The following is a 19,060-nucleotide window of genomic DNA, read 5'->3' on the forward strand; positions in this document are numbered from 1 at the left end:
CTGTCTCATCTGTCAGCTTCTCTGATCTCCAGCCTGGGCTAGGCTGTTCAAGGAGCCTTTTTTTTTTCATCCCTCCTGCTCTGCGGCTGCTCGGCGTTGTCACAGGACGTGGTCAAGCTGTCCCTACTCAATCCTGTGGCCCAGCAAGATTCCCCATCTCTGACTGGGACTCTCTCTCTGAAACTCCAATCCACCCATCAATTCTTACATGTCAAATCCCATTGCACGCCTCCCTCTATGCCCCAAGCATCTGTGTCTTGAGATCCGGGTTTGTCTACTTCCCCCCCGCCACTGCTGTTTCCTCCCATCCACATGTCCAAGTTCTAACTGTCTCCCATGGTCCAACTCAGGTGTCACATCCTTCTCAAAGGCCTCATTTATTTCCCCAACACGTGGGAACTCCAAGTGTGAATCCTGTGGATGTTGTTACAACCTTTGGGGTCCATGGTCTGCCTGTCCACCTTGCCCCCTCCATTTCTGAAGACTTCCTCCATGGTTACTCGTGTGTGGTAGTTCTGTGCATGACCCCGCCCTCCTGGCCACAGTTGACAGGTCCAAAGAAGGATATCTGACCCAAACTAGAGCACCAGTTCCCTTCCCTGGGATTCCCCTGGAGAGGTGGTCCTGTCTCCCTACAGTGGCTGAAGCTGTAATTACAATGTCAACTTTGGGCCATCTTTGCAGCCATATTTCCCTCCAGATGGCCTGGGAAACTGGAGGTGGCCAGCCTTCCCAAGCCAACAGGGGAACAGAGGGGCTCAGAGACAGTGGAGACCCGGGACAGAGAAACCTGGCAATGTCTGAGTGCCTGGGTCTCACTTTCCCTTGGCTCAGCTGCATGCCTGTCCCTGGGGTGTATCAGCCCCTCCAGGACCTTATATTGTTGGGTCTTACCTAATGGGAGCTCAAAATCTGATCCCAGGGCAACACTTTCAACACAGTTTTGGATTACTCCTGATTCTGCAGGAATGCAACCCATTCCCCTTAGTATCATAGTCAAGGTCACCAAGACTAACACAGAAACTTTTCCTCCACTGGAGGCTGGGCTGGAAGATAAAAAATCAATCAGATTTTTAAAGACACGGTGTCACAAAAATGGACTAAATGACCAAAGAAGTTTGCTTGAACATGTGTCTACCATAACTCAAGTAATGGGGCTCTTGGGCATTTATCCCAAGGAAATGAAAATTTATTTTCACACCAACATCTGTACACCAATGTTCATAGCACCGTTACCTGTAAAATCCCCAAACTGAAACAACCCAAATGTCCTTCAACAGGTGAAGGGTTAAACAAACTTGGTAAACCCACACCATGGAACACTGTGCAGAAGGAAAAAGCCAATCACAAAGGTTATGGTTCAATTTACAGAATATTCTTGAAAAACCAAAATTATAGAGATGATGAACAGACTAGTGGTGTTAGGGGTGAGGTATGGGGAGTTGGGTGGTAATAAAGGGATACCATGGGAGAGCTTTGCGGTGATGGGGCAGTTCTGTATCTGAACTGTGGGGAATCTCACCTGTGATCAAATTGTTTAGAAACACACACACATACACACACACGTTACACTGGTGAAATCAGAATAAGTTCTGATCATACAATTCGTGGATTGCACCAGAGTCAATTTATAGGTTGTGATTAATGCACTAGAGTTTAGCAAGATGTTACCAGTGGGGGAAACTAAGTGAAGGGCACATAAGACCCCCTGTACATTTGTGCAACTTCTTGTGAATCCAGAATTATTTCAAAATAACAAGGTTTTTTGTTGTCATCACTTTTTTTAAGCCAGTTAGCATACGAAGCTTTAGCCGGGGTTCTCACACTATCTCTTGGGTAAAAATATACACACTCCTTCTTCTCCTCTCCTCCCCATGGCCTAAAATACACAGGGAGGAATGTAAATGCGCAACCTAATTGTGATTACAGACCCACAGAGCAAATGCCGTCACATTGCAGTGATCTGGTTGGGGACAAAAACAAGTATTATTTCCAATCAGGAAGGCTCTTTACAAGCGGGGGAGAGGCAGATGCTGTTCCAGTAAGGAAGCCTGGCCCAGCGTGGAGCTGTGTGATAACAAGGTGTCTCTTGGCTACTTTACTCAGAGCCTCGACAACACAGGAAAAGTGTTATCTTCCTGAAACACAAGACCTCTCCTATCTCTCCAATTATAAACCAAGAAGAAAAGCAAACAATGTCAGTATGCCTTCTCCAAAATCCCTTTTGAAAGCCCAGAGGGTTGAACCTTCCACTGAAAAAAGTTCTAACTTGAGCCATCCTTCTTTCAACCGTCGAACACGCCAACCAAGAGAAGAGCTTGATCAGGTGTGCTTGCTCCACGGGGAAATATTAGTGACAAGGTCTACGGCCACCAAGAGCTCCGAGAGACGCAAATCATGACGATTGGAGATAGGTGGTTTGGGGGACCTAAATCAAAACAACTACAGCATTGAAGCCAAGATATGTACAACAATGCCAAATACAAAAACTCCCAAGATGATGCCAGTGGAAGTAGAAAAAAACACTTTGCACACATGCAGTTTAAAGGAACATATTCAGCGATCCCTATAACTTGGTGTGCAAGGCACTGGGAACGTAGCACAGAAGGAACTATGGTTCTTGCTCTCAAGGGTCTTATGGTTTAGAGATGGGCAAGTGCACAGAGGCAATTCAGTGAGCCAAGTGTTGTGCCAAAGTACACACTGATGCCTGGGAGCAGAGACCCCCAACCCAGCCATACCTGGGAAATCCAGGAGGGCTTCACAGTGGGAGTGACACAGAAGTAGAATGTTGAGGAATAAGCTGGAGCTGGCAAATCAAATAACACCACAAGTGCACTCAACAGTTATGCCCTTTATTATACTGCCAGGACCTGTGCTACATGCTTTACAAGTATTACCTCGAAAGCTTGTAATTTAAACCCTGCATAAAAGCCACTATCATCCCCAATTTACTCAAGCTCAGAAAAGGTAGGTGACTTGGTCAAGACTTCCACATACTATTGCTTAAGGAAAAGAGGAAGAAAGTTTTTCAAAAGTAGTTAAAAACTATTGACAAGACATGTATTATATATATAACCTTATGTATTAAAGACTGTAACAGTGGAAACGAAGAAGCTTCTAATATTATTTCAACTTGATGGCTAAAGTTACCCCTCAGTTTGGAAGGCACAGTAAAATTCCACGGGAATCTGGACTTGACATATCCAAAAGGTGAACTCAATCCCTCTCCAAAACCTATCCTACCGTACTCCTTATCTTAGTGGATGGCACCAACCTGTCCTGTCACCGGAGCCAGGACCCTGGGAGTCCTCTTTGACCCCTCCCTCCTCTTTACCCTCCTTCATAACCAATCAGTCCTCATGTGATTCAGCCTCAATGTTTCCAAATGTAAAATATTTTAGCATATGAAAACAGGATATTTCAAATAAGTGGTGAGGATGAATTATTAAATACATTGAGATAACCATACTTTGAGACAAGGGTCTCTAGGTAAAAACTTTCTCACACCTGATACAAAAATATGTAATCTGTTGGAATTTATTTTGAAAAGAAATATTTACCTTTAAGAAAATATGCATGAATATTTGTACCTTCTAGGGATCATGAATAACTTTCTTAGGATGTTACTAAAGGAAAAGACTGATGGATTTGACTATATAAAAATGTAAAATTTATGCTTGTCTAAAAATACTGTAAACAAATTAAAGTGAAAGCTCAAATTGAGAGAAATATCTATGAAATGAATGTAAAAAGTTTTTAAATATATACAAAGTTCTTATAAATTAATAAGATAAATATTCCAATAGAAAAAAAAATGAGTGTCATTATTAATGGGCAAATCCCTAAAAAAGAAATATGGTCAAATGTATGAAAAAATGTTCAATATCACTAATATTCAAAAAATGCAGACCTAAAAATGATATGCCATTTTTTACTCGTCAGAACAGCAAAGATGACAAAGATTAATAAGACTTGGTGTTGGTGAAGATACAGAGAAAGAGATAGTTTCGTATACTTTTCATGGGACAGTACACACATCTGGAGAACAAGTTATCAATTCCTATTAAAAGTTCTTAAAAATGAGTATGGAACTTCTAGGATAAGATAATAAATTTAACTCGTGAATTGGACAAAAGTCACTGAAAACTACAATAAAGGGATTAAAAAAAATAAAATAAACCCATAACCTTCCAAGGGCAGAGAAGATACAAGACGAGACATCAACCATGAAGCTGGGGAGGCTGGAAAGCTGATTCACAGATGGACAGATGTGTCCGACCCTTCTGCTGTCAAACCCTGGAAGTCTAAGCACTCAGTGTGTGTGTGTGTGTGTGTGTGTGTGTACATATATATAACAAACAATGTGAAATATTCCATTTTACTTTACAGTTCAGTGATATTAAGTACAATCACATTGTTGTGCAAGCACATTACCACCATCCATCTCCAGAACTTTTTCATCTTCCCAAACGGAAACTCTGTATCCATTAAACACTAACTCCCCATTTTCCCTCCCCCAGCCCCTGGCTGCCTAATCACCTCTTAAGAAGTAATCATGAGCAGACAACAGGCTCGCGGGAAGGGAGAAAAAGCCTCCAAGGTGGGAGATAGAAACTAAATAACAAAGAAAAAAAGCACCTTCTGGAAACAGAATACGCAGGGAAAAAACTGAAAAACAAAACATTATTAATATCCTCCAAGGGATCAGAAAACATATTGCTTCCATTAAATAAAAACAATATGCTATAAAAAGGAACTTTCAGAGAATAAAAATGAGGACCTGGAAGCAGAATCATGATAGCAGATATAAAAAACTGAATAGAATGGAAGGGAGATAAAATTGAAGAAAGCAAATATATCAGAGCAAAAAGATAAGGAAAGGTAAGCAAACAGAGAAAAGATAAGAAAATTGGGGGTTCAGTTTAGGAGGTTTAATAATGGAATACAGTGGGAGATGCTGAAAGAGATAACTGAGAAAAATGGGGAGGCATTATCAATTAAATATTCCAAGAAATTTTCTGAAAACTGACATTAGATTCCAGATTGAAGCCACTAGATGACTCACACCAAGGCTCATCATTGTGAATTTCCAAACTCTGCAAACAAAATGAAGATTCAAGCTTCCAGAAAGGAAAGAAACATGCAAAAGATCAGGAATTAGGACTCTTTTGTTTCTTCTAAAAAACACTGAAAGACAGAAGATAATGGAGCAAACCCATCAATATTCTGAAAAAAGGTGATATCTAACTCAATCAGGCCATCATTCACACAGAAGATTAGGAAAAAGCTTTCTTCAGACATGGATAATCTCAAAAGATTTTATCTTCCTTGTAATATTTCTCAAGAAACTTCTAGATGTTGAGTTTCACCAAAATCAGTATGTAAACCAAGAAAGAGAGAGGCATGGGGTCCAACATAGGTGGGGGGCAAAGGAGGTCTCCAGGAGGATGGGGAAGGGAGATAGATCCACCATGGCCAACCATCCACATGGGAGCAGTGTGGCTTGAGGCAGACGCATTGAGGGTTATCATTACTATCTCTCCTGCAACATGACCACACTTAAAGCTGAGGGTAGATCATCCGAATGAGTCTGGTCCCCATTCTTCCCTGTAATTAGATGTTCTGACCAGAGGCTGAGTAGGTTTGTGCTGGTTTTCCATGCCTGCTGCTTGGACCAGCTGAGGTCATTCATTTCATCCTTATGCTCTGACCTCCTCCTGAATGTAGGCAGTACGCCTTGATGAGGTCAGAACCAGAAAATAGAGGACACGTCATTCCATCTGTCCAGATTTTTGCCTTATACCCAGTACCTGGTTCACACGATAGCCCTGCCAGGTGCCCCCACTGGGGTAAGCCCTGTATTTCCCTGGGGTCATTGATGACCTAGCTGTCTCCCCCAGAAGAGGCTTTTGTAACTCTTAGGAAAGCAAAGGTCAATTTCTTGTTCTTGACATGGTAGGATAACGAGTATTTATTAGTAAGTACTTTTTTTTTTTTAAATAAAGGAGTCAGACAAATGAACCTATTTATGAAACAGAAACAGATTCACGGACATAGAGAACAGACTTTTGGTTGCCAAGGGGGAGGGGCTAGGAGAAGGATGGAGTGGGAGGTTGGGGTTAGCAGATGGAAGCTGTTATACAGAGAAAGGATAAACAACAAGGTCCTACTGTATAGCACAGAGAACTACATTCAGTATCCTATGATAAAGCATAATGGAAAAGAATATTTTTAAAATGTATACATACATACAACTGAATCACTTTGTTGTAGAGAAGAAATTAACACAATCTTGTAAATCGACTATACTTCTATTTAAAAAAAGAAAAAAAATTTTAATAAAGTAAAGGAGTCAGGAAAACTAAGCAAAAAACAAAAAAAAAGGTATCCAGATTGGAAAGCAAGACATAAAATCATCACTATTTGAAGAGGATATGAAAGGAGAACGGTAAGTTAGTCACTGGACTGACTGAGCTTATGGTCTCTGAGGGACGCTGGGTAGCCACCTAGGAGACAGAGGACACACAAGTGTGGAGCTTGGGGGATGGCTTTGGAGGTCCCCAGAATGTGCACAGTGGAGGAGGTTGCCCAGTGTATCCTGATGGTGAGAACCATGAGTGACCCAACCGAAGCACAAAGCCGAGGAAAAGGACGACTGAAGGACAATAAGAAGACAGTGGTGCCAGGGCCTCCAGAGGAGAAAGATGCCAAGAAGGAAGCTGCCAGCAATGTCAGATGTGGCTGGATTGGAGAAGGAAAGTGCCCGCTGGATGTCGTGAGCAGTGATCTTGCCTGACTGATTTCAGTGTAATAATGCACAAAGGTACGAAGAATTGCCTCTTACTTCGGATTAATTTAGGCTAATGTCAATATTCAAGCTGAATGAAACAAATGACTTGAAAAAACAAAAACTAAAAGGGAAAATCCCTGACTTGCCTGTGTACCCAGATCCAGAGTTACCTGGCTTTATTCACACTTTCCCCAAGCCAGTCTTTTTTTTTTTTTTTTTGGTAAGTTCTTTAAAAACCTCTTTTTTCTTTTTTTTTTAATTTATTTTTTTATACAGCAGGTTCTTATTAGTTATCTATTTTGTACATATTAGTGTATACATGTCAATCCCAATCTCCCAATTCATCCCACCACCACCCCCCGACCACGCTTTCCCCCCTTGGTGTCCATACGTTTGTTCTCTACATCTGTGTCTCCATTTCTGCCCTGCAAACCGGTTCACTCGTACCATTTTTCTAGGTTCCACATATATATGTTAACATATGATATTTGTTTTCCTCTTTCTGACTTACTTCACTCTGTATGATAGTCTCTAGATCCATCCACATCTCTACAAATGACCCAATTTCATTCCTTTTTATGGCTGAGTAATATTCCATTGTATATATGTACCACATCTTCTTTATCCATTCATCTGTTGATGGGCATTTAGGTTGCTTCCATGACCTGGCTATTGTAAACAGTGCTGCAGTGAACATTGGGGTGCATATGTCTTTTTGAATTATGGTTTTCTCTAGGTATATGCCCAGTAGTGGGATTGCTGGGTCATATGGTAATTCTATTTTTAGTTTTTTAAGGAACCTCCATACTGTTCTCCATAGTGGCTGTATCAATTTACATTCCCACCAACAGTGCAAGAAGGTTCCCTTTTCTCCACACCCTCCCCAGCATTTGTTATTTGTAGATTTTCTGATGATGCCCATTCTAACTGATGTGAGGTGATGCCTCATTCTAACTGATGTGAGGTGATGCCTCATTGTACTTTTGATTTGCATTTCTCTAATACTTAGTGATGCTGAGCAGCTTTTCATGTGCTTCTTGGCCATCTGTGTGTCTTCTTTCGAGAAATGTCTATTTAGGTCTTCTGCCCATTTTTGGATTGGGTTGTTTGTTTTTTTAATATTGAGCTGCATGAGCTGTTTATATATTTTGGAGATTAACCCTTTGTCTGTTGTTCATTTTCAAATATTTTCTCCCATTCTGAGGGTTGTATTTTCATCTGGTTTATAATTTCCTTTGCTGTGAAAAAGCTTTTAAGTTTCATTGGGTCTCATTTGTTTATTTTTGTTTTTATTTCCATTACTCTAGGAGGTGGGTCAAAAAAGATCTTGCTGTCATTTATGTCAAAGAGTGTTCTTCCTATGCTTTCCGCTAAGAGCTTTATAGTGTCCGGTCTTACATTTAGGTTGTTAATCCAGTTTGAGTTTATTTTTGTGTATGGTGTTAGGGAGTGTTCTAATTTTATTCTTTCACATGTAGCTGTCCAGTTTTCCCAGCATCACTTACTGAAGAGACTGTCTTTTCTCCACTGTATATCCTTGCCTCCTCTGTCAGATTAGTTGACCATAGGTGTGTGGGTTTATCTCTGGGCTTTCTATCCTGTTCCATTGATATATATTTCTGTTTTTGTGCCAGTACCATATTGTCTTGATTACTGTAGCTTTGTAGTATAGTCTGAAGTCAGGGAGTCTGATTTCTCCAGCTTCGTTTTTTTCCCTCAAAATTGCTTTGGCTATTTGGGGTCTTTTGTGTCTTGATACAAATTTTAAGACTTTTTGTCTAGTTCTGTAAAAAATGCCATTGGTAATTTGATAGGGATTGCATTGAATCTGTAGATTGCTTTGGGTAGTACAGTCATTTCACAATATTGATTCTTCCAATGCAAGAACATGGTATATCTCTCCATCTGTTTGTGTCTTCTTTAACTTCTTTCATCAGTGTCTTATAGTTTTCTGCATACAGGTCTTTTACCTCCTTATGTAGGTTTATTCCTAGGTATTTTATTTTTTTTGTTGCAATGGTGAATGGGACTGTTTCCTTAATTTCTCTTTCTGATCTTTTGTTGTTAGTGTATAGGAATGCAAGACATTTCTGTGCATTAATTTTGTATCCTGCAACTTTATTGATTAGCTCTAGTAGATTTCTGGTGGCACCTGTAGGATTTTCTACGTATAGTATCATGTCATCTACAAACAGTTACAGTTTTATTTCTTCTTTTCCAATTTGGATTCCTTTTATTTCTTTTTCTTCTCTGATTGCCATGGCTAAAACTTCCAAAACTATGTTGAATAATAGTGGCGAGAGTGTACATCCTTGTCTTGTTCCTGATCTTAGAGGAAATGCTTTCAGTTTTTCACCATTGACTATGATGTTTGCTGTGGGTTTGTTGTATATGGCCTTTATTATGTTGAGGTAGGTTCCCTCTGTGCCCACTTTCTAGAAAGTTTTTATTATAAATGGATGTTGAGTTTCGTCAAAAGCTTTTTCTGCATCTACTGAGACGATCATATGGTTTTTCTCCTTCAATTTGTTAATATGGTGTATCACATTGATTGATTTGCATACATTGAAGAATCCTTGCATCCCTGGGATAAATCCCACTTGATCATGGTGTATGATCCTTTTAATGTATTCTTGGATTCTGTTTGCTAGTAGTTTGTTGAGGATTTTTGCATCTATATTCATCAGTGATATTGGTCTGTAATTTTCTTTTTTTGTAGTATCTTTGTCTGGTTTTGGTATCAGGGTGATGGTGGCCTTGTAGAATGAGTTTGGAGGTGTTCCTTCCTCTGCAGTTTTTTGGAAGAGTTTGAGAAGGATGGGTGTTAGCTCTTCTCTAAATGTTTGATAGAATTCACCTGTGAAGCCATCTGGTCCTGGACTATTGTTTGTTGGAAGATTTCTAATCAGTTTCAATTTCATTACTTGTGATTGGTTGGTTCATATTTTCTATTTCTTCCTGGTTCAGTCTTGGAAGGTTATACCTTTCTAAGAATTTGTCCATTTCTTCCAGGTTGTCCATTTTATTGGCATACAGTTGCTTGTAGTAGTCTCTTATGATGCTTTGTATTTCTGTGGTGTCCGTTGTAACTTCTCCTTTTTCCTTTCTAATTTTAGTGATTTGTGTCCTCTCCCTCTTTTTGATGAGTCTGGCTAATGGTTTATCAATTTTGTTTATCTTCTCAAAGAACCAGCTTTTAGTCTTATTGACCTTTGTTATTTTTTTCTTTGTTTCTATTTCATTTATTTCTGCTCTGATCTTTCTTTCTTTCCTTCTACGAACTGTGGGTTTTGTTTGTTCTTCTTTCTCTAGCTCCTTTAGGTGTAAGGTTAGATTGTTTTATTTGAGATTTTTCTTGTTTCTTGAGGTAGGCTTGTATTGCTATAAACTTCCCTCTTAGAACTACTTTTGCTGCATCCCATAGGGTTTGGATCATCGTGTTTTCATTTTCATTTGTCTCTAGGTATTTTTTGATTTCCTCTTTGATTTCCCCAGTGATCTCTTGGTTATTTAGGAATGTATTGTTTAGCCTCCACATGTTTGTGTTTTTTATGGTTTTCTTTCCTGTAATTGATTTCTAATCTCAGTGCTGTGGTCGGAAAAGATGCTTGATGTGATTTCTATTTTCTTAAATTTACCGAGGCTTGATTTGTGACCCAAGATGTAATCTATCCTGGAGCATGTTCCATGTGCACTCGAGAAAAAGTGTAATCTGCTCTGTTTGGATGGAATGTCCTATAAATATCAATTAAATCTATCTGGTCTATTGTGTCATTTAAAGCTTGTGTTTCCTTATTAATTTTCTGTCTGGATGATCTGTCCATTGGTGTGAGGTGTTAAAGTCCCCCACTATTATTGTGATACTTTCAATTTCCTCTTTTTTAACTGTTAGCATTTGCCTTATGTATTGAGGTGCCCCTATGTTGGTGCATATATATTTATAATTGTTATATCTTCTTGGATTGATCCCTTGATCATTATGTAGTGTCCTTCCTTGTGTCTTGTAAATTCTTTATTTTAAAGTCAATTTTATCTGATATGAGTATTGTTACTCCAGCTTTCTTTTGATTTCCACTTGCATGGAATATCTTTTTCCATCCCCTCACTTTCAGTCTGTATGTGTCCCTAGGTCTGAAGTGGGTCTCTTGTAGACAGCATATATATGGGTCTTGTTCTTGTGTCCATTCAGCGAGCCCGTGTCTTTTGGTTGGAGCATTTAATCCATTCACATTGAAGGTAGTTATCAATATGTATGTTCCTATTATCACTTTCTTAATTATTTTGGGTGTTTTTGTTGGTCCTTTTCTTCTCTTGTGTTTCCCATTTAGAGAAGTTCCTTTAGCATCTGTTGTAGAGCTCGTTTGGTGGTGCTGAATTCTCTTAGTTTTTGCTTGTCTGTAAAGCTTTTGATTTCTCTGTTGAATCTGAATAAGATCCTTATCAGGTAGAGTAATCTTGGTTATAGGTTCTTCCCTTTCATCACTTTAAATATATCGTGCCACTCCCTTATGGCTTGTAGAGTTTCTGCTGAGAAATCAGCTGCTAACCTTATGGGAGTTCCCTTGCATGTTATTTGTCATTTTTCCATTGCTGCTTTTAATTTTTCTTTGTCTTTAATTGTTGTCAATTTGATTACTATGTGTCTCGGCGTGTTTCTCCTTGGGTTTATCCTGCCTGGGACTCTCTGCGCTTCCTGGACTTGGATGGCTATTTCTTTTCCCATGTTAGGGAAGTTTTTGACTATAATCTCTTCAAATATTTTCTCGGGTCCTTTCCCTCTCTCTTCTTCTGGGACCCCTATAATGCAAATGTTGGTGTGCTTAATGTTGTCCCAGAGGTTTCTTAGGCTGTCTTCATTTCTTTTCATTCTTTTTTCTTTATTCTGTTCCGTGGCAGTGATTTCCACCATTCTGTCTTCCAGGTCACTTATCCATTCTTCTGCCTCAGTTATTCTGCTAACTGATTCCTTCTAGTGTATTTTTCATTTAAGTTATTGTATTGTTCATCTCTGTTTGTTTGTTCTTTAATTCTTCTAGGTCTTTGTTAAACATTTCTTGCATCTTCTTGATCTTTACCTCCAATCATTTTCCAAGGTCCTGGATCATCTTCACTATTATTATTCCGAATTCTTTTTCTGGAAGGTTGCCTATCTCCACCTCATTTAGTTGTTTTTCTGGGGTTTTATCTTGTTCCTTCATCTGGGTACATACTCTTCTGCCTTTTCATTTTGTCTATCTTTCTGTGAATGTGGTTATCATTCCACAGGCTGCAGGATTGTAGTTCTTCTTGCTTCTGCTGTCTGCCCTCTGAAAAGCCTCTTCTTCCTTGAATGTATGTGATAACATGGAAGTGGAGGGCTGCAGTTTCCACCTGAGCCATTCTTGACTAGCCTGAGAATGGACCATTCTACCCTCATTAAAATGATGGTTGCAGAACTTTTTCTTAATAAAAAGGGAGGTATTATGCTTCACAGTTCAGAGGAGAAAAAAAAATAACATTAACTTGTTTTTACTATAGGATCTTAACGTAAAACATGCATTGAAAAAAAGAGGGTGAGAACACAGGCAAATGAGCAGTTGCTTCTGGTTAGTCTCTTCAGTATTTGTTTTTGTCCAATGATATGTGCTTTTTGATAAATTCAAATGTCCCTACAAAGAGTGTGATTACTTTTAAGATCAGAAAAAAAAATTGGTTAAGGCTGGAAAAAAACTGTTTTAATCAAATTCAAACAGAAGGTAAGCAGGGATAACAATATTAATGTTAGACAAACTAAATTCAAGGCAGGGGGAAAAAAGTATGCTTTTAAGATAAAGGGAGCATTACATAATGGTAACAACCACTGCTAATAGTGAAGCCATTTAGATACAAATCTACAGTTGCCAAAGAAACTGACAACAAGATACAGAAATCAAACATTATTAGGAACACAGGAAGGAGCAGTCATTGTAGGAGGAGATGTTAAAACACCATTATCAAAAAGACTTAAAAAAATAAACTCATAGTCTAGCTAAACACACAAAGCTGATGTCGGGCAGGAATTCAATTTCATGATTATAGAGTAGGGGTATCTTTTCAAGTGTGTATAGAACATATACAAAATTTGTTAATACTAGTCACAAAGAAAAAAACTGTTAACTTCCTCTTCCAATTAAAGAGAAGGCACTTCTAGCCTGGAGAAAATATAGAGGCTAGAGTTGGGGAAAGAAAACAGGGAAACGATATTAATGTAGTCCACTCTGGGTTCCCCAGGTATCTCGGGGGACAGGGGAGGATGAATGGGAATTAACCTTATGATCAGACTGAAACAAATACCTCTTCCCTACTTTTTCTCACCCATTAAACATCTTCATTTAGGCCTGAAGTGTGAACCACTGAAATGGTACTTAACCCAGTGGGTCTCAAAGTGTGGTCCCTACACCAGCAGCATCACTGGAGAACTAGTGAGAAATGCAAATTCTCAGACCCACCCCAGACCTCTTGATGCAGAACTTCCTCCAGGTCAGGGTTCCAGGAGGTTCTGATGTGAAAGCATCTGATGCTAAAGGTGTATATAAATACCCCAGCTCCCTCACCCTTGAGCAGGTCAACTCTTGAGGGGTGGGTTTTACGCTGGCTTTGCCTTCCCTTCTTTATCCTATTTCCCCACTCCTCTAATGATGCACTTTACCTCCCAAATAAACTAATGCACTCAAATCTTAGTTTCAGGAGCTGTTCTGGGGGAACCCACACTAAGACATCTACTGGAGACCCCCATTGTCACAGAGTTTGTGTTCTGGTTGAGACTGACCTGTTCTTCCATTTCTTCCTCTTGGGCTGGGTCTGCTGAGATTTCCTCGGGGAAAGGAGCCCCACTGGTAGTGAGTCCTCACCCCAATTCAGTCCAGCACTTACTGTTTGCTTTCTTCTCTGGGTCTGCTAGCTCTTCTCTGCACCACCTCTGGTCACTTTGTTGCCTGCCCCTGCTAGCCCTTTCCCAGCCCTATTCAGGTTCATCATTTACTCCCTGGCTGGGTTGTAACAGGGAAGAACAAATCTGACTCCATATTAGATCTGTTCCTTTTACTTTAACCTTTGTGCTCTGTTGCCTGTGTTTAGTCATGCTGGCTCTTCACCTCTTGTAAAAGAATGTTGCCTTTAGCCTGATATACAGGATAGTCTATTTTCAAGGCTCTGACCTTTAAGGGTATAACATTTTTCCATTCATGTAGTGATAAAGAGTTGCAGAACAGAATAACATTTGTCTTGGAGGTTTAGAGGAACATCCTGACCTGGCCTACATGGACAACTACAAGAACAAAGGATTCTGACACCAAGAAGTTTGCAACAACTAATCATGGCCTTTAAAAGTGCTTTGCTGAAATCCTTCAAGGAGTTTGGGTGGTTTTTTGGCATGAGCCACCTGTCTCCTTGAATGGCCCTGCAATAAACCTTTCTCTGCTCCAAACCCTGACGTTTCGGTTTGTTTGGCCTCACTGTGAGTCGGGCACACGAACTTGTATTCGGTAATAGGGTGAGACTCACCCTGGCTACCAGCCAGGCCCTGTGAAACCAAGTCCTGCCCAGTACTGGGAGTCCAGCTATGAAAGGCACAGCGATCTCATGTGCTATGTGCTACAGGAGGATACAGGGAGCTGAGGCAGCACAGAGCAAGGGTCTTAGGATGTCAGCAAAGGAATCTCCCAGGAAGTGACACATAGGGGACACCCGGGGGACGAGAGGGATTTAGCCAGCAAACAGAGGGGGGAAATAGCAGTCAGGATTCCCTGCAGAGGGTTTGGAAGTACTTCTGAAGCCAGAGGTCTGCAGGGGCACACAGAGAGGCTGCAGAGAAGGCCACTGTTAGCCATGACTTTGCAGGCTGACTTAGAGGCTTCAGGGAACTGAAAGAACCTCCTTCTCCCAAGAAGACTCTCAACGTAAGTGTTAAAATAAGGATGTGAAAAATCCAGCAAATGAACCATTAGTCCTCAACATTTGGAGGCCCGGGAGATGGTGATGCCCTGATGGGTGTAATGCTGGGTCCAGACCCACTCAAACACTTCACTGGTAACAATCAGCTGGTTCAGAAGGGTCAGGGGGACTTCAACTCCTGGGCCGATGAAACGTGAGCTCATTGGAGCTCCTGAAGATACTCAGGTTTCCAACAGGACCCATGACACTGTCCTGCCTCTTCCTCACCCTCTCCTGACCGGGGAGCACGGGGTAATTTTCTGCTGATCACACCGAGAGCAAGGGGTTCAGCCTGCTCCTAATCTTTCAGGTGCTCTGAAGATAAGCCTCCTTGGCCTTAAGCATGCACACTGGCTGTCTTTCTTTGATGTCATCGGCTTGTGTGGGTTTCTCCCTGCAGTGAATTTTTTAGGCTGGGATCCAACACAAAGGTACAATTAGCCAAAGCAACCCCCCTACCACCACTTTCATACTAGGCCTCCGTCTCCAAGGACTTCAAAGGAGTTTTGATATTGTCATATAACAAATATAAAAAGTATTTGTTATATTTTTTAACTGAGCCATCATTCCTAGTAGAACTGAACTCCTAAAGACATGCAAACCAGGCTTCCCTGGTGGCGCAGTGGTTGAGAGTCCGCCTGCCGATGCAGGGGATACGGGTTCGTGCCCCGGTCTGGGAGGATCCCGCGTACCACGGAGCAGCTGGGCCCGTGAGCCGTGGCCGCTGAGCCTGCACGTCCGGAGTCTGTGCTCCGCAACGGGAGAGGCCACAACAGTGAGAGGCCCGCGTACTGCAAAAAAAAAAAAAAAGACCTGCAAACCCTGTGCATTTCTACCGACAGTCACTTTGGCCACAGTGGCCCAGAGGGGAATTCTGATGTACGAACAACAGATCCCATCACAAGACAGAATTTCCCTTTTTCTTCTGCCTCTGGGAGAAGGACCAAGGAGATGGGATGGGGGGTAGGGATCGTGGAGGAATTCAGCTCTTCAGTGTCATCTGCTTTCGGTAATGTGAAGAGGGGAAACGAGTCCAGACACATAACCAGTAGTTTATCCTTAAGGGCCCTAGAGGACTCAAGGACTAATTACCTAGTGTTTACCTGGATTTCTTCCCCCCAAACAGCCCCCCATTCTCCAGCTATGCCCCAGGGACAGAAGACAAATTCACTTGGGCTCAGGATGGAATGAAAGTGACCCTTCCCCCCGCTGACCTCGTGTTCTTGCACTGTCTTCTCCAAAAATTGCCTGCAGGTTGGCGGCCCCCATACCTTCATCACTGTTGTCGTCCACCAGGATGATTTCCTTCAGCAGGTGGGTCGGCGTGTGGTTGACCGCGCTGTGAACTGACCGCAGGATCACCGACAGGGCCTCGTTCACGAAGATAAATATGATGGATATCTGGGGCAGCCCCTCGGGGTACTTCAGCTCCTTACACCTGGGGGAAGACAGCAGGGGACAGCAGAGTCAGGAAGGGGCAAGGAACGGGCACTGCAGCTGCACACAGTAAGGCCGTCAGCCCAGTCCTGGTACATGTCCTCCCAAGGTGAGAATCGTTGGTTCCCTCTTGGCCTCTCTTGGCTCATATCTGAGAATAAAACCTAAGGAGGAGACAGTTAAGAAATCCAGGGCTTCCCTGGTGGCGCAGTGGTTGAGAGTCCGCCTGCCAATGCAGGGGACACAGGTTCGTGCCCCGGTCTGGGAAGATCCCACGTGCCGCGGAGCGGCTGCGCCCGTGACCCATGGCCGCTGAGCCTGCACGTCCGGAGCCTGTGCTCCGCAACGGGAGAGGCCACAGCAGTGAGAGGCCCGTGTACTGCAAAAAAAAAAAAAAAAAGAAATCCAGCTCCACTTCTCCCAAATGTACCACCCCACAGGAATGAGAAGCATCAGTCTTGGGCACACATCGACTGTTTCCCAGGCTGCCACGCCCACACATACCCCCTGGTCTCACTTCGGCGCACACCTGCCCGACTTCCCACTCCAGGCTCCTGCATTTCCTTCCTCGGAGCCCGCTTTGCTGCCTTCTGAGCAACTGCCTCACCCCCATCATTTCTCATCCAGAGGCAGCTGGGAGATGATGTATAAATACCCCAGCTCCCTCGGCCCTTGAGGTGGTTGACTCTGAGGGGTGGGTTTTACACTGGCTCCCAGAGTTTCCCCCAGTAGGATTAAGCTCCATCACCCACAGGAGCAATCTGCATAACACCCTCTTTTGGGGACACCTTCCCTCCTCAGTCCTACTTCCCCTTAGTGGAGCTCTTTTCACTGCCCATATAAACTAATGCACTCAAATCTTTGTTTCAGGGTCTGCTTCTGGGAGAACCCAAACTAAGACATCTATCGGACCTACCAAGTACCCAGCACTGTACAGGAGACCTTTGCTCTCATGGAGCTTACACTCTGGGAAAAGACATGAAACACACATGAAATTTATCATCATCAAGGAAGAGGGGCCTCTACCTGCTAGGACTGTGCTGCCTGACACATGCTAACTCTTCTTGCAAGCGGTCCTAGAATCTCCCTGGGGACTGGAAATGAGATCACCTGCCTAAGAGGTCCTCCCTTCTAATATCCAGCAACTCCCCCATACCTGAAGACAGGGTGAAAGAGAAGAATGTTTTTCATCCAGGCTGGACTCGGGGGCGTAGGGCTTGGGCCTCCCTGAGGGCGTCCAGTGATGTAAGAGATGACTGGTACCCAGGGAACCAGCTCTGCATGACTCAGTGATGGAAGCACCAGCACTCTGTCCTGGGAGCACTAGGGAATTTGGTTTTATGCACAGTCTGAGCCACATCAGAAATACCAAGTGGAAACAGAGCAGAATGGAATACAGAGCTAGTGCATTTCAACGCACCCCCCTCCTCTCTGTGTGAGACTGTACAGTATACGGCACAATGTGTTCCAGAGCAAAACAAAGGGAACAAGATGAAGGGATGGAGTGAAAGGGAAGCAGCACTGAAGAGAGAGCAAGAAATACAGCTGTTTTTTTATGCTGAACAGCTTGGGCTGTGTTGGGCCATATTAATCATGTAGGCAATTTTCAGAAGAAAATAAAGTTTTGTTACAATATGCATTTGTGTCTCCTAGAGGAGACCGTCCAGGGATCCATTGATCACGCAGCCTCATTTTTACCTCGATGCTGTAAATTCACTTCTGGGGGCTGTTGAGGAGATTAGAATGGTTATTGATAGGCTCGCGGGCAGTTGGAGGGGATCATCTCATTTACTGCATGGTGAGCCGGGGGAGGAGGGCACATCCCAGAAGGTCCCTCGGAGCCTCCCTGACAGGGCCGGCAGCCATCCTGAGCCTGGCAGGCTAGCAGCTGCTCCTTCTCGGCCCGTTCCTCACCATACACGCAAGCACCCCGCCCGTACACACGTACCTACTCTGACATGCACTCCTGGGCCTGGTTTCTTTCTTTCTTTCTTTCTTTTTTGGCTGCACCACTTGGCATTTGGGATCTTAGTTCCCTGACCAGGGATCAAACCCATGCCCCCTGCATCGGAAGCGGGGAGTCTTAACCACTGGACCACCAGGGAAGTCTCAGGGCCTTTTGTTTTTAAACAGATTCTGGCCCTTGAAATTAAGAAGACAAAAGGCCAAACTGCATCGTACCAGCACCGTCTTCTCCAGCTACAGGCAATGGGGTCAGGCTGCCATTAAGGCTCAGTGGTGGGTTAAGCCTCTTGGCCGGAGCAGGCAATTCCCTCTGCTGAGATGGGACTCGTGGGCCCCCGGTCCTGCCCCTTCACGGTCAAGGTGGCCATTCAGTAAATCATGGGGGAATCTCAGAAGCAAGAAGCTCTCTGCCACACATTGAACCTGTCACCCTGGGCACAGTGCTCATGTTTTTTTCATCTCTAAAACTGTCAAGGGCTTCCCTGGTGGTGCTGTGGTTGAGAGTCCGTCTGCCGATGCAGGGGACACGGGTTCGTGCCCCGGTCCGGTAAGATCCCACGTGCCGCGGAGCAGCTGGGCCTGTGAGCCATGGCCGCTGAGCCTGCGCGTCCGGAGCCTGTGCTCCGCAACGGGAGAGGCCACAACAGTGAGAGGCCCGCATACCGCCAAAAAAAAAAAAAAAAAAAAAACTGTCAAAATAATCCTCACTGTATTTAGTTCTAGGTGCCTGGCTAAGGTCCTCATAAGGATCAGGTGAGACCAGCCTTTGAGAGCCCGGGGAAAATGCAATGTACCAACCGATGGAAAGACCAGCCTGCCTGCCCGGCCCCTCCATCCTCCCTCCTGCCTCCTCTGATCCCTTTTGTAGATTTCCCATTACTATGGGCCAGGCTTCCAGAGTTTTCACTCAACCCA

The 19,060-nt window shown here is 43.0% G+C and overlaps 1 protein-coding gene across 1 annotated transcript in view; it reads right to left on the reverse strand.

Moving 5' to 3' along the window:
• Positions 1-19,060, reverse strand: part of GALNT17 (polypeptide N-acetylgalactosaminyltransferase 17) — a gene marked incomplete at both ends in the record, with an annotated part of 450,019 nt that overhangs the window by 211,597 nt on the left and 219,362 nt on the right. The window contains one exon of the mRNA XM_079719632.1: positions 16,015-16,181. Within this exon, the coding sequence (XP_079575758.1) occupies positions 16,015-16,181 (167 nt within the window). The remainder of the gene's footprint in view (positions 1-16,014; positions 16,182-19,060) is intronic.

The sequence above is a fragment of the Hyperoodon ampullatus genome, assembly GCF_949752795.1.
Source record: "Hyperoodon ampullatus genome assembly, chromosome: 14".
NCBI classification, from domain to species: Eukaryota; Metazoa; Chordata; class Mammalia; order Artiodactyla; family Ziphiidae; genus Hyperoodon; species Hyperoodon ampullatus.